Raw genomic sequence first — 22,900 nt, forward strand, 5'->3', positions numbered from 1 at the left:
TTATCAAGTTATACATTGATTTCATACTTAATTTAATCAATGTCCTTTTGTTGGACACTCTACATTGGGTCCCCCTCCTCCCTTCACTATTTCACATAGCACAGCGATGGTGCCATGACTTATTTGTTCACGAACTTAATTATGTACTTAGGGTCAAGTTCCAGAAGTAGAATTGCTGGGTCACCAGGCATGTGGGTGTTTAATGATTTGCCAAGTTGCCTTCCCGAAAATTTTACCTCCAGCAAGGTCTGAGAACGCCTGTTTTCCCGTGGTGGGAGGGGGAGGCGGGGTGGTTCTTTTTTAAATAAATAGAGTCAAGTCTACAAAAGAGAGAATTTGGATGGTGCCAGCCCTGGTTTTGACTCCTAGCTCTGCCACTTGCCAGGTATGCTATCTTGAGCAAGTGACGTGGCCTCTCTGAGCCTCAGTTTCCTAATCTGTAAAACCAAGCCTTTCTAGCAATGCATAAAAGGTCTTCCTGTGGGAAGGGTGGACAGATATTGTCACCTGGAGTCAGGCCAACCTGCCTTCTGACTCAGGATGGCGACAATTAGCTTTTAAATATGACTCGTGACCCCAACAGTGTCGCAAGCAGATTCCAGCCCCTGTGCCTCCCTTTCCCGTCCTGATCCCAGGAACCTGCCCCCACTCAGGAGTTGCCCCAGGCCTCAGGTCTCAACTACTTAAGGGAGCTGGGCCCAGTCTGCAGTTGCGACAGTCCTGGCCAACTCCACGGGGAATCTGGGATGGCAGCTTTGGCCAGGGCCCTGTCCTTTCTGCTGCTGGGACTACTGCTCACGTTTTTCCCAGGGTCCCTGGGTGTCAACCCTGGCCTGGTCGCCAGGATCACAGACAAAGGCCTGGAGTATGGTAAGAAGCTGTGGCCATCATCTGGACTGGCTGACCTGCTTGGCTTGGCACCAGACTGCTCTGGGTACTCCGGGGGCACTGACTAGGCACCCTCGCTGAGGCAGTATGGCCGTCCCAGCCGGGCAACCCTGGCTCGGACTCTGTGCCACTTGGGCCCTTACTTGTCTTAGCTGGGTTCCCACCAGCCAACAGAGACAAAGATTTGGGTGCAAGTAGTTGATCTGGGAGGTGATTCTAGGGCACACCATAAGGGAGAGGGAATGTGAGAGAGGAAAGGGAAGGCAGGCGGGATGGGGGATGTTACTCAACCAGCTACCACCCAATGACTGGAACAATTCCACCGGGAAAATTCTTGGTGAAGTTTGAAAATATATGTCTTAAAATCGGAAGTCAGAATGGTAGTTACCTGTGGAAGCCAGCACAGACCCAGAAGGAGCACAAGGGAGCCTGTGGTGTGCTACATCTAGAGCTGGGCGGTGGCCATGGGGATGTATCAAAATGTTTAAATTACTGAGCAATACCTTGAGATTAGTGCCCTTTAGGTGATTCGTGTATGTTATGTATCCATTTGAAAGAAGAGGCAAAAGTAGGACTTTTTTTTTAAGATGCTGAAATAAAGCCTCAGAATTAATCTGTCCAAGAAGCAAGAGATCCTGGGGTTTTACGCACCGCTCCCTACAGTAATTGATCGGGGGCTGCTCCTCACATTTGTGGAGCCTCAACTGCCTTATTTGTTAAATGGGGTCATAACATTCACTCAGGCAGGGTTGTAAGAGAGCAATCAGGGAAGTTTTCCCAGGGAAGGTGCGGTGGGGTGGGAAAGGTAAGTGGGAATTAGCCAGAGACAAGGGGGTAGCATTCTGGCAAAGAGACTGTCACATGCATTTGTGTGCAAGTGGGAAAGACAGAGAAGGGGAGGCTGCCGGCGATCGGTGTACACGTGCCCTCCCTGAGGGCAGAATCCTTGCTTCCCTCACATCTTAGAGCAAATAGAAGGTCCTAATAAACATCGTTTATATGGAAACTATAAATCAGGCAAAATTTGCCTTTTGTTCTTTTCCTCATGGGAATGTACCATGTTCATTAAACTGATCCTCTAGAGTTGGATATTTTGGTCCTTTCCGTATTTTTTATAATTTAAACACTGCCTTGCTGTTCCCGGCATTTACTGAGGGCCTGCTGTGTGCCAGGCACCAAGCCAAGCGTGTTTTTGATCCTCCCAGCCGCCTCCATGCTTTGCCATGCTATCTCCTTAATCCTCACGCACCTTAATGAGGAAAGTATTGTTATCATGGCATTTTGACAGATGGAGAATGTGAAGGCTGAGGACTTGCTCAAGGTCACCCAGTTAGAAAGATGCCAAAACCAAGATTCCATCCCTACTATCCTTACAGTTTCTTCGACACAGGCTAGATGCCATAAAGCAGCGGTCCCCAACCTTTTTGGCACCAGGCACCGCTGCTCCTATGAGAATCTAAAGCCTGATGATCTGAGGTGGAGCCGAGGTGGTGATGCTAGCGCTGGGGAGCGGCTGCAAGTACAAGTGAAGCTTCACTTGCTTGTCCACCACTCACCTCCTGCTGTGAAGCCCGGTTCCTAACAGGTCACAGACTGGTACCAGTCCAAGGCCCGGGGTTTGGGGTCCCCTGCTAAAGGACAGAAAAGAGGCCCACCACCCAGGCACACAGCCCTCCTCCCCTTGTGGAGTGATGAAACAGGCATTCTGTTTCATCATCCATAAAATGGGCATGCGTATAACACCACCACATGACATGCAGAATGCCCTGAGTGTTTCTCTTGACATCTGATACACAGAGGGCTCAATAATCTGTAACTGTAATTAATGCTAGTCAGGAAGTCAGCTTCTCTCCCCAGAAGGGTGGGAGCCACCAAAGAGATTAGAGGAGAAGGAAACAGACCAGGCTGACTGCCAGCTTTTTCCTATCCACAGCGGCCAAGGAGGGGCGGGTGGCCCTGCAGACTGAGCTGCACAGAATTATGCTGCCCGACTTCACTGGAGACTTCAAGATCAAACATGTCGGCCGTGGGTACTACGAATTCCACAGGTGGGGAGCCTGAGGTGGTGGGGCAGGGGCAGGGGCCTGGAGAGGGAGGGGAAGCCACAGGAATGGGTCAAGGCCTCTCTGAGACAGAGAGTGAAATGGGTCCTCACAGAGGTCAGAGGGAAGTTCTGGGAGGGAGTTGGGCTCCCTCATTCACTCGTGTAACAAATATTGGTCAAGACCTACTAGTTGTGTGAGCTGAGCCTCAGTTTCCTTATCTGTAAAATGAAAATGACACTGGTACCTCCTTTGAGTCATAATCCAGGCTCTGGTCTGACCACTGGATATAGTCTGGAAGGGAAGATAGACCCTAAACTTTAAATAGAGTAGCTCAACTGTTAGAGCTGAGGTTTGTATATACACCTGTGGGAGTCAAGGCAGGCTTCTCAGAGGAGGTGACACTTGATTTGCATCTTTAAAGGATCATTAGATACCAGCAACTGATGCTAAAAAAGAAAAGGCATGGAACATTGAGGGACAGACAATGGAGGAAGTGCAGTTCAGGCCACAGCTCATCACCTCCCCTCGCCTCTGCTCACTACCATCGATTGCTTCCTTCCTTTCTACTTTTATTCAGTCCATCAGCAGACATTTACTGAGCACCTATTATGTGCCAGGCAAATAAAATAGAACTTGACCATTCTTTTCCCAGTGACAGCCCCACAATAGTGTGTCATCTTGGCTTCCTGCCCTCAGCCCTTTTTGTGTGTTTTCTTGAACTGCCTTGGCCTTCCCTGACTCTGATGTGTCAAAGGAGGAGATGGCTGGGAGACGAAGCCACAAACCCAGAGGGGTGTGTGCACTGACGGATCACACCCACGATCACGAGATTTGTGGGCTCTGATCCTGAGTATGATTTGGGGCAAGTGCGAGGTTCTATTTCTTCCCGTGTGAAAAGGGAACAGAAACAGTGCTGACCTGTTCCACGAGGCCCAAGTGACACAATCGATGTAAAGTGCTTAGCATGGTGCGTGGTCAGCTTGGGGCACACAGGAGGCACTCAGGTAGTGGGGGTAGCCAGACATCTGCCCGAAGCAGCCCTACTGGTCCAGACCCCACCGGGAAGAAGGTACAAAGGTGAGCAAGACCCCTGCTGAGGCTGGACCCGGGCCGGGGCTGATGCTGCCCTCCGTGTCTCTCTCTCCAGCCTGGACATCCGCAGCTGTGAGCTGCTGGGCTCTACGTTGACACCCCTCCCCGGCCAGGGCCTGAGTTTCTCCATCTCCGACTCCTTTATCCGGGTCCAGGGCAAGTGGAAGGTGCGCAAGTCATTTCTGTAAGTTGGCTCGGCTCCCAGGCCCTCGGGTCCTTGGCCTTGGTCTCGTTCCCATTCTTCTTGGGTCCAAGGAGTTCCTAGCTCATCAGAAAGAACACAGGATGGATGGAGGGAGCCCAAGCCCAGAGGTCACCCGGGTTCCAAGTCCTGGCTCTTGGTAATAGTGTATCTTCTTGGTTTGCTTCCCCCAGCAGCAGACCCCAAGGCAAGAATTCAGGTGCAAGTACTTTATCTGGAAAGTGATCTAAGGAAATATCCATAGGGGTTTGGAGACAGTGTGGATGGAGCCGCACCTCTGAGTCACCCAATTGCAGATATGCGACCCTATCTTCCTATTTGCCATTGGTCAAGGGCAGCTCCCCGGGCACTAACTTTCCAGCTCTTTGAATTGTTCTCTGACCTCCAAGGTCCTAGAAGGAAGGTGGGTTTGTCTGCAGAGGCTGCCATAATTAAATGTCACAGACTCACGGTTGAAACAACAGAAATTTATTTTTCTCACACTTTTAGAGGCATGTGTCCAAGATTAAGGTGTCAGCAGGCCTGGTTTCTTCTGAGTCCTCTCTCCTTGGCTTTCAACACAAGAAATCTCATTAATAATTTTTATGTTCATTACATGTTGAGATGATACTACTAAATTAATTTTACCTCTTCCTTTTTGCCTTTTTAAATGTGGTTCCTAGAAAAATTTAAATTAACTTATGTGACTCGCATTATATTTGTATTAAACAACAAGGCTTTAGAAAGATGTTCAGTATATATATAATAACATATATATATATATATCTCAACTATGTATGCACATTTATTCAATTTCCTCATAAAAGAAATTAGGCCACATTCTTCTGTCCTGGCTTTTTTCACTGAAATATATTAAAGATCTCTTCATACGAGCATGTGATAATTTTCTCATTCTTTGTTTTAACCTCTTTTTAATGTAATATTTTTATTGAGGTGAAATTCACATAACATAAAATTAACCATTTTAAAGTATACAATTTAGTGGCATTTAGTACATTCATGACATGATGCAATCAACACCTCTACCTAGTTCCAAACCATTTTTGTCACCCAAAGAGATAACACCCCACCCATCAGGCAGTCACTTCCCACTTCCCCCTTCCCCAGCCCAGGGCAAGTCTGTGGATTCAGGACATTTCACATAAATGGAATCCTACAATATGTGACATTTTGTGTCTGGCTTCTTTCACTTAGCATAATGTTTTTGAGGTTTATTCACATTATAGCACATGTTAGGACTTTATTCCTTTTAATGGATGAGTAATATTCCCTTGTCTAGGTAGGCCACATTTGGCCTTATTCTTTTCAAAGGCTACACAGCATAGATAAATGCCCACTACTTATTGGATCTGTCCCTCCTAGCTGACATGTGGGTCATTTTCTCATTTTTTGCTATTATCCATGACATTTCAGTGAGCTGCTCCACACACATATATACCTTGGACAGAAGAACCACAGAATAAAGGCTTAGAAATTAAATTGCTAGATCAAAGATACGTGTGTGAAATTAGGATAAATCCATGAATTTGTATCCAGAGGTGTTTACCCAGCCCCAGTGTCTGAGGTTTCTGTCTGCCCATGCCTTCACTAGCACTGAGGATTAAAATTTCAAAAGTTTTGTCAATGTGATAGGTGAATACTGGCATCGTTATGATTTATTTTCATTTGTAATAACGTTTTGCATGCTTATTTGCAACCAAACTTCCTGTTCATATCTTTAATCTCTTTTTTTTTTCTTTTAGGTTGTTTTATCTTTTTCTTATTAAGTAGTATAGGCTCGTTCTTTGTGTATTAAGGAAATTAGCTCATATGTTAAGGAAATTAGTTCTTTGGCTTGCTCATGATGAAATTTTTTTTTTACTTTGCATATGGCATTTTGTTGTTGTTGTTCACTGAAGCTTTAATTTTCTGTGCTGGCAAGTGTATCAACCATTTCCTGTGCGGCTTCTGAGACTTAGATCCTGCCTAGAAAGGCCTTAGCCCATCCCTGACTATAAATAAGTGAACGCAGGTTTTTTTCCTAGATTCTTTAAGGTCTTATTTGTAATAAATTTTTGATTTGTAATAAATATTTGTAATAATTTTTTTGATTAATTGTTTGCTCCAGCTTCACTTATTTGGGGGTGAGAACTGCACTTTATGTTTTCCCCCAAAATGGCCAAGCCTAGCCTAGGAATTGGTCATTGTTTCTCTTGTCTCCTCCAGGAAACTACAGGGCTCCTTTGACCTTCAGGTCAAGGGCATCACCATTTCGGCCAACCTCCTCTTGGGCAGCGAGCCCTCGGGGAAGCCCACGGTCACTGCCTCCAGTTGCAGCAGCCACATCCGTGACATAGAGGTGGACATCTCGGGAGGTTTGGGGTAGGTCACCACTGGGACAGTGGCCAGTTTGACCCCTGGTTGCCACCCAAGATCCCACCAGCCAGTGGCCTGGCCTTTGATAAGCAAAAGGGTCCAGGTGAAATGCACAGGCACTTGGAGGTCATTCTTTGGGGGACATTGCTGAGACTAACAGATGCAGATTCGAGGTCAGGGTAATGGTGTGCCATTTCTACCAAAAAATGAATGTCAAGAAACCATCATCAGGTGAATGAAATTCAACTATTAGAGGAAAACAAGGGCTTTTGGCCAAAAGAGAGTTTGTGAAAAATATATAAGGCTTTGGGCAAGCCTCTTTGAGTCAAGTTTCCTTAATTAGAAAAATATTGATTCTCAAGCCCCTCCTCCCCCACCCCCACCCCACCCCCCAAAAAAATATTGAATTTGCTTGGTAAGTAGCAGGGCACTCAGATGCCAGATGCCTTGAACCAGTGAGTGTGCTGGGAGTTGGGACTCTGGGACCTGGGAGGGTACCAGGATGGGGTGGGGAGAACTCCCATGGGAACTGGCCTAGCCAGAAGCCAGGGCCTGGCTTTCCCTGCTGCCCACCATCACTGTGTTCAGTGACACACAAGCGACCATCCACTGTGCTCCTCTCCCCAGGTGGCTGCTGAATCTCTTCCACAACCAAATTGAGTCCAAATTCCAAGAAATATTGGAGAACAAGGTAGGATTGTCTGCGCTGCTGACATCTGCTGAGCCACGCAAGGGCTGGGCTCAAGTCCTCACTGACCTCTGGCCCTGGACAGCCATGGGGCCTAAGGCCCAGAGAGGACAAATCATTTGCTGAAGGTCACAGAGCTGGTGTATAGCAAAGTTGGGAACAAAACGTAGGTCTCTAGACCTTGAGTCTGTCCAGTGAGGCAGAGGATGGCTAGCTGCTTGGCCAGCAGTAAAACAGCAGAGGCCAAACAGACTCCTGACCCTCCCTCTGCTTGACTTTGCTCACTGCCCCCCACTGCCCTGCATTCCACAAAGGCCAAAAAGGAAATTAACACTGAGATGCCTGCAGAGACCAGGTGGGAAACTTTAGGAGTGCATGAACCAGGGGAGAACCCCAGTTCCTACCTGGGCAAGCTCATGAGAACCTGCCCTGGATGGGAAGGCAGCCACGAAGTGTCAGTTTTTTGTATTAAAAAAATTATGTAAAATCTCCAAATTTTGGAATCTTGCTAAAACAAAGAAGTTTCCATGTTAACCTTCAGATCTCCCAAACACTCACTTCATACCAAAATCCCATTTCCCGGGTATCATACACCTATAGCTGTCGGTAGCAATGACTGTGCTTAGCAAGGGAGAAAGTAATGAAGAAGAAAAGGGGAAAACACACACAGATATGCACATAGACACGCACCTTGCCCTCTCTCTCGGTCCAGGGTCTGGTTTGGCTTTGAGAGCTCACTGGTGATTCATCAGGAATAGCAGGCAGACTCTACAGAGTGGGCGTGGCAAGCTATATTCTGTTCCTTTCCTTGTTCTGGGGTTCTGGGGTCTCAGGGAGCTTGGAAAACATGCCAGCCTCCTTTTCCAGCACCTTTTTGCCATGTTGTAATGCATCAGGGGAAACAGAGAACATTGATCAATCCAGCCAAGTAGATACTAAGTGATGGCGTTTAAAAAGTATCTACATTAATTATACACTTATTTGTGTGGCTATTTCTACTTACTATCTAGTTCTGCTATTCAACTCTAAATTCTGGGAGTTCAGAGCCTCCCATAGGAAAAGATCTTTAATGATGGGGTTTCAGGCAGTGCCTCCAGCCGATGTCCCCTCATCAGGCCAACTACCTAGCTCAGATGTTCAGCTCTGGGACCAACTTTGGAAGATCCAACTGGACTCTATTGATTGTTTTTGTTCCTTCGGAACCTGGCACATGCTAAGTACGTACACTTTTTTGTAGAATTAATGAGCAATGGGCAAATACGTGAAATAATGTGACTAAAGCAATTAGCACAGTGCCAGACCGAAGCCAGGGAACTCCCTCAGCCTTTCTCTTCCTATTTTTTTTTTTCCAGATTTGTGAAATGCTCCAGAAATCGGTGACCTCCGACGTACAGAGTTATCTCCAAACTCTGCCAGGTAGGGCATCTTACCCAACTCTAGACCAGTTTATTTCTATCGGTTTTTTAAGAGCATATACATACCTTATAAAAGCTTAAATGGGATAGAAGTATAGAAAGTATACATTGAAAGTCTCTTTTCTCCCCGAATTTTCTTCCAAGAGGTAACCTCTATGTTGGGTGTATCCTCTCAGATATTTTCTTGGCATATGCCAATATAAATATACATAAATATATGAATATACATTCACATATGTATTCCTCTTACAGGAATATATGTGTATATGCACAATTATGAATTGATATTAATCTGTAGGTAGCATAGGTATATTATCCTTTTGTAACTTGCATATGTTATAGATTTTTCTATATCAGCGCATGAAAATTGATCTTACTTTTTAAAACTTTTTTTGTGAAAGTTAATACATAGGAAAAAGTATTCAAACCATAAGTGAACGGCTTAAAGAATTTTCACAAAGAGCATGCATAGACCAGCTCCCAGATCGATATACAGAATGTGACTGGCCTTTCAGAGCCCCCTCACGTGTCCTTCGTCACTATCCAATCGAGGGTAACCATTATCCCAACTATTACCAGCAAAAATTAGTTTTGCACTGTGTATTTGAGTGGAACCTTGTAGTGTTTAGAAGAATTTATTTAGAAGAAAGTATTTAGAAGGCTTTCTCTGTTCCACTTTAAAATACAAATTCGATCTATGTTGTCGCACATAGTGAGTTCATTCATTCTCTTTGCCGTGTCATATTCCACTGTCTTCGTCCCTCCATTTATTTCCATTCTACTGTTGAAGGCCATTTGGGTAGTTTCAGTTCTAGACCATTATGGTTAGTGCTGCTATAAATATTCTAGTACAACGTGGATACATTTCTTGGGGTTCTACTCAGGAGTAAAATTGCGAGCTCATGTGGTATGCATCAGTTCAGCATTATCAGATCCTGCAGTTTTTCAAAGGGGCGGTAACAGACCTCATTTTAATAACTGTAGTATTCACAGTTATGTCATCATTTATTTAATAAGTTCCCTGTTTCTGGACATGGAGGCCTGTTGCCGTCCTTTGCTATTGCCAACATGAGGTAAGGGACAACTTCTTTGCCCCCACATGTAAGCGTACCATAGAACAATCTTCTACAGTGGAGGCCCTGGATCTAGGGTGCACACATAAAGTTTGGAGGGACAGTCCCTGACATATTGTCTGAGATGTTCTCTGATGCCGTGATCCCCAGGTCCCCCACTCACTTGTTGATATCCCCTTCAGTGAAGGCCCAGGTGGGCACAAATGACCCAGTACATGGGACATAGATCTCCTGTTCCTCCAGGACTTTGGGGGAAGTGTCTGAGCCCCCCGGACATGCCTGACCTTCCTGGTTATTGGTTCATGTTGATAGGAGGCTGATTTCCCTGAAGGTCAAGGCCTCAGTTGTAAACTGGAGAGCAACACTCTTGGTTGGAGAATTCTCCCCATTGGATGGCTTCCTTGGCATGAAGCTCCAGGTGTGGATGGGCTGTCAGATCTGGGCTCCTCCAACCGTGTGTGTGTGTGTGTGTGTGTGTGTGTGTGTGTGTGTGTGTGTGACCCTGTAACCTGCTCAGGCCCCAGACTGAGCAAACCTCCCACACACATGGCTAACCCACCAGTGGGAAAAGAGAACCCAGGTCATCTCTTTCTTGACGAAGCAGTTCTTTGCCCCAGGGCTGGGCTGGGTAGAGAGTCTTGAGACAGAAGGGCAGGGGACAATAAAGACTGTCACAGAAGTACAAGTCACCCCTTCTCCATCTCCTGGCTCCTAATTCTGCCCCTCCCCTGGTTCACAGTCACCATAGAGATCGACAGTTTTGCCAGCATCGATTACAGCTTAATGGAGGCCCCTCGGGCAACGGCCCAAATGCTGGACGTGATGTTGAAGGTGAGGGCTCTGGAGCCGGGACTCGGGTGGATCCTGCCTCTACCTGGCATTTCCTCAGCGTTAGTCCTTTCTTGGGGCTTCTTGTCTCTCTGGCTTCAATCTGTGCTCATCTAAACTTGTGGTTCCAGCTGTGTCCAGGGCAGGGCAATATGGAGTGGTGAGGAGTGTTCCCCGAGCCAGGATCCTCTCACAAGTGTTATACAACTCTAAGGTCTTGAAACTTCTCCTTCCCCTTCTTCCCCTCCTTCACCTTGCCCACTATGCAGGCAAGGTCAATCACAGCTGGCCCTCGGTGGAATGGAGGGGCTGGCCAGTAGGTCTTACGGGTTAGTATAACAAAGCTGGGGAGTTATTTTTTAAGGGATTCTGGACACGCAATACTTTGACCCAAAGGAAAGCATCTTTAATGGTGGCGTTTCAGGCAGTGTCTTTAGCCAGTGCCTCTTTATCAGGCTGTATAGGCAAATACCGAGCTCAGACGTTCAGCCCTGGGATGTACTTTGAAAGTTCAAATGGACTTTATTTTCTCTCTCCAGGCTGAAATTTTTAACCATGATCACCGCTCCCCAGTTGCCTTCCTTGCTCCAGTCATGAGCCTTCCTGAGGAACACGACCGAATGGTCTATTTTGCCATCTCTGATTACGTCTTCAACACAGCCAGCCTAGTATATTACAAGGCAGGATACCTGAACTTGTCCATCACAGATGATATGGTGAGGATAGTGACAGAATAATGTTCACAGATAACAATGTAACCTGGCTTCGCTTCCATATTTCCTTTCCACACCATTTGCATCAGTGAAATAGTCAATATGACTAAGAGAAAAGATCAAGGCTAGGAAAAATATAAGTTAGCACAATTTCTGTTTTCACTTTGGCTGCCAGGAAGCTCAAAGTCAAAGTTCTTTCTCCCTTATTACAACTGTGGAAGAGTTTATGGTTTACTTGTCTGTGTTTTACTTTCCCCTAGTCTAGACCTGTTATTCTAATTCCTATTTTCTCTCATCCTGATGGTTTATGGAGGGTTTAAAAAAAAAAGATGTTAGTGAATGAGGTAGGATAATAGATACACTGATAAATGCATGAAGTTACATAGAATAGACCAAGTTAAAGATAAAACACAATTATGAAGACTTTGGACCTATAAATTGATTTTTTTCTTTCTAAATCACAAATCTGTCTGGGAGCTTCCTAGTGGCCAAAATGGAAAAGGACATGAATTAGTGATTCATGGTGAAAAGGAGACGAAGTCTTCCTAGCACTTACGTCTAAAACAACTCTCTCAAATGTGGCTTTGTATAGGTATACTAAATTTTGTAGCAGATTGCTTTAGTATTTCTCATCCCTTTAATACTTCTGGGTTTCAGAAAGTCGTTGCTTATAGCTCTTTGTAAAAGCTGAGGCCTCGTGAACTATGTTAGGATGGTGTGGGAAACACAGTACGGTCCAATTTGGATGATCCAGTGTCCCTGATCAAGGACCATCTGGTGGATGGGCGGAGTAATTAGTTGCCCTTTGAACTATTTCTCACACATGCACAGGCCTTTTCTATATCATGTTCGATTTGCCCATCCCACCTGAGGTGCAGTCCTTTCTTTTAGTAGATGGGATCATATAACTATGTTTTATTGAGCACTCATTATATGCTAGACCAGGTGCTAAATGCTTTGTATCCACCATCTCGTTTAGCCCTCACAATGACTTGGTAGGTGGGGACTATTATTATCCTCCTTTGATAGGTGAAGAAATCAAGACTCAGAGAGGTGAAGGCACTGGCCCAAGACCACAGAGTGACAAAGCCAGGAGCCCAATCTAGCTCTGTGTGACTGCAAATCTCACCCTCAAGGACCCTCTGAGTGAGTCCTGAATGTCACTTGTGCCTCAAGAAGAGCAGACAGGACCTGGGGACTCATGTATTCATGGTGAATGCAGGACAGGCATCTCCTCACTGCCATGGTAACCCCAGGCAGTTGAGAAGTTATAATCCTGGACATTCCCCACCTCCCTCTTTAGACCTTCAGCTCTGGTGGGAGCACCTAAAATTTCTTTGTGTCTCTTTGCTGCAGGTTCCACACACTTCTACCCTCAGACTGACCACCAAGTCCTTCCGTGCCATCATCCCCCAGGTAAGGCTTCCCTCAGCCCATGGAAAGTGTAGACTGAGTCTTCAGGGGTTTCCCTTTAAGCATTTGAGATCTTGCTCCCCGGCATATGTCGTGAATTTTGCTCAAATAAACTCTTATAAAAATTGAAAATCAAAAATAAAACTCCAAAAACCTGTGCACTCCTCTTAGGTTGACCAGGAGTCAGAAGGCCGGCAGCGAGGCCCCCAGTAAAGGCAGGGTCACTGCAGGCTCCAGAGCTTTCTTCCCTTCGAAACCCAAATAACACAGGCCTGAGTCCCGTGTCTTGTGGGACCTCAGGTTGCCCAGTCTTTTCTTGGGGATATCTGAGAATCCCAAGGAATGTCAACATGTCCCACAAAATGTACCCTAATTAATAACACCAATAACGTACTAGGGACCAGGCATTATTCTTGATGCATTAAGAAATGATATTTTGACTGGATAATACATTCTCATGGTTCAACATTCAAATGACATAAAAAGGTATAGAATGGAAAGTCCCCAGTCTACTCCTGTCCCCTAATCACCCTGTTCCCATCTCGAGTGTACCAATACTATCAGAGTGTATACATCTTTCTGGTGACATTCTATGTATATACAAACAAATTTGTGTCTCTCTCACTCATGTCTTTACTCACCGGTAGGCATATTATACACACCATTCTGTACCTTACGTTTTCCCTTTCTGTACCGGGAGATCATTCCACATAGGTAGATAAAGGTCTTCCTCACTCTTGCTGTCATGGGCATGCAGTCTGCCAATGTAAGAACTGATCAGAGCTTGCTTAACCAGTGCCCCACGGAAGGCGGTGAAGGTTGCTTCCAGTCTTTCGCTACATCAGTGTTGCAGTGAATACCTTGCAGCTCTGTCATGTGCAGCATCTCATTTAATCTCACAGAAATCTACCTGTTCTCTCCAACCTTTGGAGTTCCCCCAAAACATAGGTCACATAGGCTGTAGTATTTAATATGCCTTGCAAAAGGCTAGATGTTAGCTGAGAGGATTTATAATGGTGGGAAATTTTTTAAGCTTCAAGTTTTGCAGTGCATGGGCCATGTCCTTCCCTAAGGCACTCCCTACAGACTCTTTCTCTCCCTAGAGCTTGCAAGAGCTCAACCTGCCACCGTGTTGTCAGGGCTAGCTTTGGAGGGCCCTTGGCGACTTTCTGGCTCCAACATCACTTTTGTCCCAGAAAGAGGAGGAAACTCTCCCTCCTCCTTCCTGCTCACATCTTCATCAACCTGGCCGAGCAGCAACTCATCCCACCTTCTTAGTAAAGTGTTTTACCTCCTCAACTTTCTAAACATCTTTTTACTATAGGAGGTAGATTTTATATTTGCATAACCAAAAGGCTCATGGGACTGTTGCTCTTCCACCAACTTCCCCTTGAAAAGAAGCAGTCTTGCCCCAAATTAAATTATGTACCTACCTCTAGTTAAACAGAAAATTGCGTATGCTTTTGAAATGGAGGGATATAGCTGTGTCGTATTTCAAAGACATTAGTGTCTGGTCTCTGTATACGCAGTTACCTGAGTGTGATGAGGATGTGTAGAAACAATAGTTCCCACCTATCACCTGGGGTGGGGAGTGAAAAAAATTGGCTCGACCTTTCTGGAAGATAGTTTGCTAATTCCTGTCAGAGAGCTTTAAAAATATCCCTACCGTTTGACTCGGCAATTCCACTTCTAGGAATGTATCCTCCCAAAATAGCAAGAGTACGCGGGGTGGGGGTGGTCATTATAATGGCAAAACCTTGGAGACAATTTGATGCCCAGTAAGGTTAGATCAATGACAGTACTCATGTACAATGGAATACAATGCAGCCGTGAAAAGGATGATGCAGACTCTCTATGTCCGACATGACAAGATACCCAGTTATACCATTTAGAGAAAAAAGTACAGAGCATTTCGTGGGTGTAAAATCAACCAAAAAGCATTGTCAGCTTTATCTGACTCCCTCCAGGCTTTTCCCGCAAACCCGTATATTTTCTTCTCTTGATATAATTGCTTCATTCTTCCCCCAGTTAGCCAGGCAGTACCCCAACATGAAGATGGAGCTCCAGGGAGCAGTGATCTCTGCCCCATTCCTGAACTTCAGCCCTGGGAATCTGTCCTTGGCCCCCCAGATCGAGATTGAGGCCTTTGTGCTCTTGCCCAGCTCCGTCAGGGAGCCCATCTTCCGGCTTGGTGTGGTAAGTTCCAAAACCTGTGCAAATGCTGTTCCTTTTCCTGGTGTGCATCCTCCTGCCCCCTGCTCCAACTCACACTTTGGCTAATTTCTTCAGATCTCAGCTTAAATATCACTTCCTCAGGGAGGCCTTTCTTGATTGCCTTTAACCCTGATCTACCTTAGGCCCCTTGTCATTTTTCTCTTATAACATCTTATTATTGTTCTTCATTGCATTTGTTATAAAGATGCTTATGTAGCTGTTTGCAGGTTTATTCGTTTAATGTATGTATCCCCCACTAAGTGAGTCTGGGCTACTGAAGGGAGGAAGGTATAGGGATGCTTTGACCTGTTTGCTCTTCTCTGTAACTGTATCTGACCCCCAAAGACTACATTTCCCAGGCTCCCTTGAGCTCTGACTTACAGCTAGGTCAGCCAATGGAAGGCACTGCCAGGAGAATGGAGGCCAGGAGGAAGGAAGAAGCCAGGGAATTGTTCTTTCTCTCTTTGACTTGAGCAGAGACTTGGGCAGTGACTGTATCTCCTCCATGGTGGCTCCCGTAACTCCAACTCATCCCTCTGTTCTTCTGGTCCTAGGGTGAAAACGGCTTCTTGCCTCTGCTGATCTGAGTTGCCTCTCCAGCTCTTTCTGGCTTCTCAGCAATTCCATCACTTGTATAACCAACTCCCTGTATTAACTTCTCTGCAAGTTAAATATTGAAAGTAGTTTCTACTTTTCCAATGGATCCCATCTAATAGAGAAGGGATTCTGAGTCTTTTAGGGCTCCTGCTCACTTGAACAATTTTGCTCTCTTGTTTAAGGTTTGAAACTCAACAAGACAAATTCCTGGAAGGGTGATTGCTCCTAGATGCTATATCTGCAATTTGATATTGTTATTGTTATGAAAATTATTGTTATAAATCTATTTTAAATTAAACATAATCTATTATTATTACTATGGCTGAATCTTGACCCTGAGATAGCTAGAAATGATCCCTTTAGAGATCTCCAGGGATAGGCACGCACACCTTCTGGTAGTCTGTTCAAAGTTTAATTGCTATCATAGTCAGAAATTTCAAGTACAGATGTTCAAATTCAAGTTTAAACATTTATCGAGCACCTACAATGAGCCTTCTGGGAGTCTATAGTCTAGTGAGTAAGTTCCTGCTTTAACTCATTGAGCTTTCTGTTTAGAGAAGACAGCTTGTATTCATAGTTGTCCTTGTACATGACAACCTCCCTCATTCAGACCTGTTCCCTTCTACCGGTATTTCTAGGCTGTTAATGTATCTGCCATATTGACCTTCAACACCAGCATGATCACTGGGTTCCTGAAGCCAGAAAAGTAAGTCAACCTCCTACCCTCATGGGAACATTCGACTGAGCTTGCTCCATCTGGCACTGTAGCTGATTCCACAAACTTCCTTTCCACCTAACCCCATTACTTCCAAATTTCTACAGAATTTACTAATGCTGCTTTTTCTTAATCTATGGATTTTAGACATCAGCTATACTGACTTTCTGAAGTGACAGATAAAGATTGAGCTCCTTTACACTACCCACTTTCCCTCTTCGAGTCTCCCCAATAAGGTTATATCACTGTTTTTGGTTACTCAGTCATATTTTTCACTCCCACCCTTACCCCACCCTTGGCCTTGTGCCTTCTCAAGCCAGTGCCTCCTTCTTTCTGGGGATCCCCACATTGCTTAGGCATCCCATGGGCATCATGCCCACACCTTTGAATCTTATCTGATTCATTATAGGGTACAAATGGAACTGAAGGAATCTAAAGTTGGAGTAATCAATGTAAGTTATTATTGTTTTTATTTATGAAATAATTTAGGTATTAATTAATTCAGAGTGTTTACTAAGCAATGCTTTGACACCTATAGGATAAAATAGAGAAGGAGAGAGCTGCTCTCCGCCCTAGGAAAGTGTAGAAGTTCTCACAAAGACATAAAACATAGGGCCAAGCAATAGATGCATTCCAATATTAGGCACTACTATATAATTAAATCTTATATAAAAATCTTCCATTGGAAAGAATTCTTTTAATTACAAGAAATAGAAATAACTTAAAATGTCTTAGTTATACAGGACAAATGTACAGAGTCATATAATTAAAAAAAAGAAAAGAAAAGAAAACTAAGGCGAGAGGTTTCAGGCAAAGCTGGATCCTGGTACTCAAATTAGTTCACCAAGACTCTCTCCATCTCTTTGTCTGTTTTCATTTGTGTTGACTTCATTCTCAGGCAGGTTATTCCCATTAGTGAAAAAAAAAACAAAACACAAAATTTCCTGTAGTATCATTTTTTCTAACTTACAAAATAATAATTTTTAAAATATCCCCATGCTAGCTCTCATTGGATTAATCTTAGTCATGTGACCATTCTTTAGCCAATCTCTGTAGCCAGAAATTCAACAAAGCCAATTGACCAAGGATACATTTCTTAGAGCCAGAATTTTCAGTCCTCAACACTATGGACTGAAATTGGAAAGGAGGGCTTCCCAGGGGGAAATAGGGACTCTGTTATTAAAACGAGAGGAATTGATTGCTGGGCTGACAAAACCGAGATGATTTCCACGAAGAGGAAAACGTGGTGAAACAGACGGCTCACCACTAGAGGAGGACAGAGAAGGGGAAGATCAGTGTGAGCTGAAGTGATCAAGGAGAGATTTCTGAAAAGAGAGAAGGTGGAGTGAGGGCAGCTCCCCCTCGCAGGCAGAAGAGGGTATGAGAAGACTTTATCTTGCAGTCATTGTCTTCCTCTTTACCATCCTACACATGCTGGCCTCCTCTTCCCAGACTTTCCCTAAAGTACTTATGAAGAAGAAATAAGCACGTAAAGTGTAGGGAGAGACACCATCCCTAGAGATCCCACGGATGACTCCTTTCAGAGAATGAAGAAAAATATAAATAATGACACACTATTAGTGTAGCGGTGCATGGCATATAAAAGTGTTTTATAAAGTAAAACATTCCTATGTAAAGACACACACACACACACACACACACACACATACACACACACACACACAACACACACCTTATCGGGATTTGAGAACATGGACTGTAAAAAGCCATTGATCTGTAGAATCAGATAAATCTGGATTCGAATTCTGACCCTGCCACCCAGTTTCTAGCAAGTCGCTTTTATTCTGTGGGCCTCAGTTTCCTCATCTGTGAAACAGGGACTTTAGTATGGACATCGAGGGGTCATTGTGAAGGTTGAATCAGATATGTATGGAATGTCCTGAACCTATACCTGGCACACAGTGAGTGTTAAAAGTTGTGTTTCATAATTTTCGTTCTGACTTGAAATTTTTTGTATCATACAAGTAATTCAGGAAAACATTATCGCTATTAAAAAAAAAAATTAAATACTAAAGACAAAGTTAAGCCAAACCTTGACGTCCTTCCTAGAGAAAAGACGGTTGGGCATGTAGTTTTCCAAAATTTTTCTAGCACGGTTCATACATATAAATGTGCATCTCAAAATAGTCTTATCTTAAAAAATAGTGGCAGGATGTAGGCGTCTGAAATTTGCTTTTTTCAAGCCTTTTGTCATGTCAGCAAAATGAATCACCCTACCCCCCGGGCGGCTGTTTGAAGGTTTACTGGTGGGCACGAGATGGCACATGTGGTCACCGTGTACCTCTTCTGTTCTCCACCAGATAGAGCTATTGGAGGCACTGCTCAACTACTACATTCTCTACTCCTTTTACCCTGAGGTCAATGGTAAGAATCACTATGGATTTTGAGTGGACACTGCTTTTGTGGGGAAAGAGAGCTGAACTTGGAATTGGAAAACAGGCCTTTCTTGTAGGCTATGAGACCTTGGGTGAGTCACTTCTCTCTGAGCTTCAGTGGCCTGTAAGATGGAGGTGTTGTAGTCAACCCCATCTCCCTCCAGGGCTTAAGGAGAGTTGGGAACGGGGGCAGCTCTTCAGTGCACAGGAAACTCCTAAGAGAAGGAGGGACTCACAAGAATGCCCTCTACACCCTGAAGTGGCAAGTGAAAGATTAAGTACCGAGTTAATATATAGGGCACAAGAAACCCCACCTCTGAATTCACATTTCCAAGACAATTGCCAACTCCCTGATTAAAAAATAAAGCATAAAGACCTAAACCCTGTTTCCGTGAAGCTCTACTTCATTTGGCTGCAATAGAAAGCAAGACAGGAACGAAGGGCAGAGAGCAGATTCCCATCAAGCTTCTTATCTGCCCCATATCTGCCACTCCTTCCACACAGCCTCATGGTCGAGAGCTAAGGCTCCCGTGACAGGCTGCCTAGGTTCAAATCCCAGTTCTGCCACTTTCGAGCTGTGTGACCTGTTACTTGGCCACTCTGTTCCTCAATTTCCTTATCTGTAAAATGAGAATGATAATCATATCTACCTCACAGTCTTTGGTGATAATTAAGTGAAAATGTACTGTGTATAGAGCTTGCATGGAGGATTTTTTTAACTTTGTCTATAATTGTTATTTATTAACAAATGTCTCTCAACATTGTGCCTCAACCTGCAGATAAGTTGGCAAAAGGCTTTCCTCTTCCTCTTCTAAAGCATATTCAGCTCTACAATCCTGTGTTACAGATCCACAAGGTCAGTGGGTTCAAGGGCATTTTATGGTCCACCCCTGCCCTACGGTTCAGGTTATCTTTCTAGAACAGCATCTATAAGGTGGGATGAGTGGGTTGGCGGGCTTGGGAGCCTTAAAGGAGACACTGCACTGTGCCTGGGAATCTGCACCCAGCAAATTAACAGCTACTGACAAAAGTGAAGGGCAGCAGAGTGGTCAGGAACATAATAACTCTGACTGACTGTTATATTTGAAAAACAAATGTCTAAAGAACTTTTGGGCCCAGAGATACCCAACATCCAACTACTGTTGAGTGCTTACAATCATTGAGTTGGACCAATCATTGTTCAAAGCAAAGCCTGAGTGACAATTCACATGGCCAGCCTAAGTTTTTGCCTCTATAGAAACGGGGTGCATTTTAAACCTCACTGGGCTCTTGTGAAGATGAGAGACCAAGTATGAAAGCTTCTAGCTCAGTTTGGCACATGGGAAGTCATAAGAAGATGTGTTGTATGGTATCGTATTCATTAGAATTTTGAGGTCAGTGCTGTTCATTTGTTTGACCCCAAAGGCAGGGGATGGATCACTGTGGGAAACAATAGGACTTGGTCTTGAATTCAGAATTCTTGCCCCTTTGGGTGATGGAAACTTCGGAGGAAGTCAGAGCATAAACCTCAGCAGCTCACAATTTTGTATTATTCGCCAAGGGAAGAAAATTTAGGCGACACAAAGGACATTTACGAGGCTTGCCAGGAAGCGGCAGCTCGGGAAATGACATAAATTGCCACTTTAGAGAAGGTAGCTGACAAAAGCTGTACTTTATGAAGAACTTGGGGACAGAGGGACACCCACAACTTATGCACTGATCTGGTTTCTAACACGGCTTGTGTTTCCCCAGCTGTCAGTTTCCCTTTAAATCAGAGATGCATCTTTTTGGAATAGAGGATGCTTTTACCATCCTGTCCTGTCTTTTATCTCTCCTAGGACTTCCTGTTCTTGGGCGCCAACATCCAGTACATGAGAGTTTGAGGTCAAGGAAAAAGACGGAGCTTGGAGGCCACAGCTGGATCAGCCAGTTGCGTTTCCAGATGTGCAGGATATTCCCAGATCTTCTGGGAGGATGAAGACTTCTGCTCTCAGCTCTGGGGGCGAGGTCTGCATGGCCCCTTCCCCACACTCCTCCTCTTCTGGAGGTGCACCCACACCTTCTCTGACTCTGGAGTTTTCTTTCAGCTCTAGAACAGACAATTCTCCCCACTGGCCTGTATAACCTTTAAGGATAAGCACCATCTTTTTTATTCACCGTCTGACCCTTGTGCCTAGCAGAGTGCTGGCAGATAGTATGTGCTCAATAAATATTTATTGTATGGTTCAATGAATGAGCCACCTGAACCTCCAGCTGAACCTCCCTATCTCCCACCCTCTTTGTCCTACGGAGTCTTTGGATGGCCAGCTCCATCTGTGGTCTCCAAGGTTCCACCCTGACCACACTCCCCCTTTATCATCAGGCGCTGCCGTGCAGACCTCCATGAGAGAATGAGGAATTCTGCTCCCCGCCCAACTCTGGGCCTGGTGCTGGTGCCCGCTTTTTAAGGTGCTTGTCCATCTCAGTTCAGGGACAGTTCATGGGCAGTTCATGGGCTCGCTTTGCCATGCGGCCCCTCCCTCACTTCTTGCCTGCGGGTGGACACCGGAGCCAGTGAGTCTCCCAGTGCAAAAACTCAGCCTCCTGCTGTTTTCCCTATTGAAATGGATGTAAATTAGGAGGAAATGGATGTCTAGGCTTTTGGTCCAACGCAGATAAAAAGCTTATCCAACCATTGTTTAATAAGAGTCAGGCCTGGAGGAAAAGGCCTTGATTTCTAATCACCACACCACCAGCCTTAGATCACACTTGCTAAAGAGTCGTTTGGAGATATACAGTTGGCTCCCCAGGGACTAGAAATCAGAAGCCTCCGTTTGATATTTTTTATTGTGTTAATGAGCAGATGGATGGAGCTGCCGGCTAATAGATAATTCACAGGGAATAGACTCACTTACCCGTATGTAACAGAGATGCATTCCAAGACGGGACAATGTGCAGTCACCCACCTAACAGCAGAATAAACCTTGGCTTCCCCTCCTCCCTCCTCTTTACTTTTGTTCACTTTTCCACCACCATCATCCATCCCTATGGTGGCCTGGAGAAGGGCTCAAGGGCATTGTTCAGTACTAGCCACGTGGCATTGAGCAGGTCCTTTTCCCCCTCAGGGTCCTCACCTATTAAATAAGGATGATAGTAATAGTAGCCACTTCCTACGGCTGTTATAATGATGATGTTAGGTAATCCATGTCGAAGGATTTATTTAGCCATAGTGGGCTTCGATATTTATTGGCTGGACATGCTTACCTATTTCCTATTTGTTGGCATTGAGCTGCTTGGCATGGGGGAAGTAGAAGCAGCTCAGACCCAGTTCCAGTTCCAGTGCCTCAGATACGGTGGAAAGAGTCCATCTTGATTCCAACTGACTTGCTTTTGGTTCCTGGCAAGGCATCACTAAGCCTCAGGGTCCTCAAGTGTCAAATGTGACTGGGGACCCCTCCTTACAGGGTGACCAGGGACTTGATGGGTTCACGGCAAGCTTTCAGGGGTACCCAGGGCATAACCTACTTGATACAATTATCACCTGCCTCACTTTGGGGTCACAGAAGCAGACCCATATTTACATTCTTAGCCCAGGCACCTTCATTTCTCAGGTCTTCTCCAGATGCCTCTCTCAAGGATTCTATCAGGGAGAGAGGGGGAAACCCTGAGACACTTTCTCCCACCATGACTCAGTGCTCAATAGTTTTCTACTCCTATCCCTCCTCCTTTCTCTCCCCTCTGGCCCAGCATCCATAAAACTGCCAGGAGCTTCTGTTTGGGGCTTCCTCACCAGTGACACGACTCCAGATCCACCTGGTCTGCCGGCATGCCCTTTAATAGGGAAAATGGAACTGAACCAGGCCATGTGGGGAGAGTCAGTACTTTCTCTGGTTTGAGCTTCTTGCTTATGCTATCAGAGTGAGTGACTAAATGCCTCACTGGTACTTGCATTTTGGCTTCTCGCTGCTTTAATCAACTGCTCTGACACTTGGCAACTCAGCTCTCTCTCCAACGCTGCCGAACTCTGGACAATAAATAGTGCTTCGGTGAACAGCTACATCCATACGTCAATTCTTATTCACACATCCATACAGGTATAATGCAGGCACTAAATGTCCAGAAATGAAACCCAATTATTTAAAGAGACTGTTCCATTAGTTTAGCAATTGAGTATTTACTTAGTCTCTCTCTTCTTTCACACTTGCCCCTTCTCCTGAAGTGGTGCCTGAGTGTATAGGGGAGGAAGCTTACATGGAATTATAGCAGTGGAGTGGGGTGTGGGGATTGCGTAGTAAAGAATTTAGCCTT

At 45.0% G+C, this 22,900-nt stretch overlaps 1 protein-coding gene across 2 annotated transcripts; it reads left to right on the top strand.

Annotated features, from left to right (window-relative positions):
- Window positions 1-674: 674 nt before the first annotated feature.
- Window positions 675-22,605, top strand: LBP (lipopolysaccharide binding protein). Of its 2 annotated transcripts, XM_015596952.2 has the most exons (15): window positions 677-870; window positions 2,822-2,936; window positions 4,081-4,209; window positions 6,433-6,588; window positions 7,210-7,273; window positions 8,623-8,686; window positions 10,498-10,589; window positions 11,126-11,302; window positions 12,656-12,715; window positions 14,741-14,908; window positions 16,162-16,229; window positions 16,648-16,690; window positions 18,560-18,623; window positions 19,414-19,490; window positions 20,452-22,605. In XM_015596952.2, exons 1-15 carry the CDS (start codon window positions 747-749, stop codon window positions 20,494-20,496), a joined length of 1,446 nt encoding a protein of 481 aa, XP_015452438.1. In that variant the 5' UTR covers window positions 677-746; the 3' UTR covers window positions 20,497-22,605. The 2 variants fall into 2 exon arrangements, with proteins under 2 accessions (XP_015452439.1, XP_015452438.1); XM_015596953.2 differs by lacking the exon at window positions 4,081-4,209 and having other exon boundaries at window positions 675-870.
- Window positions 22,606-22,900: the final 295 nt, after the last annotated feature.

This window comes from Pteropus alecto, unplaced genomic scaffold (genome assembly GCF_000325575.1).
Source record: "Pteropus alecto unplaced genomic scaffold, ASM32557v1 scaffold45, whole genome shotgun sequence".
Taxonomy (NCBI): Eukaryota; Metazoa; Chordata; class Mammalia; order Chiroptera; family Pteropodidae; genus Pteropus; species Pteropus alecto.

Coding starts and splice junctions, on each gene's coding strand:
- LBP (XM_015596952.2), top strand. CDS start 747: ATGGCAGCTTTGGCCAGGGCCCTGTCCTTTCTGCTGCTGGGACTACTG. Junction 16,691..18,559: donor CTAAAGTTGGAGTAATCAAT/GTAAGTTATTAT, acceptor GTTCTCCACCAG/ATAGAGCTATTGGAGGCACT. Junction 18,624..19,413: donor CTTTTACCCTGAGGTCAATG/GTAAGAATCACT, acceptor CTCAACCTGCAG/ATAAGTTGGCAAAAGGCTTT.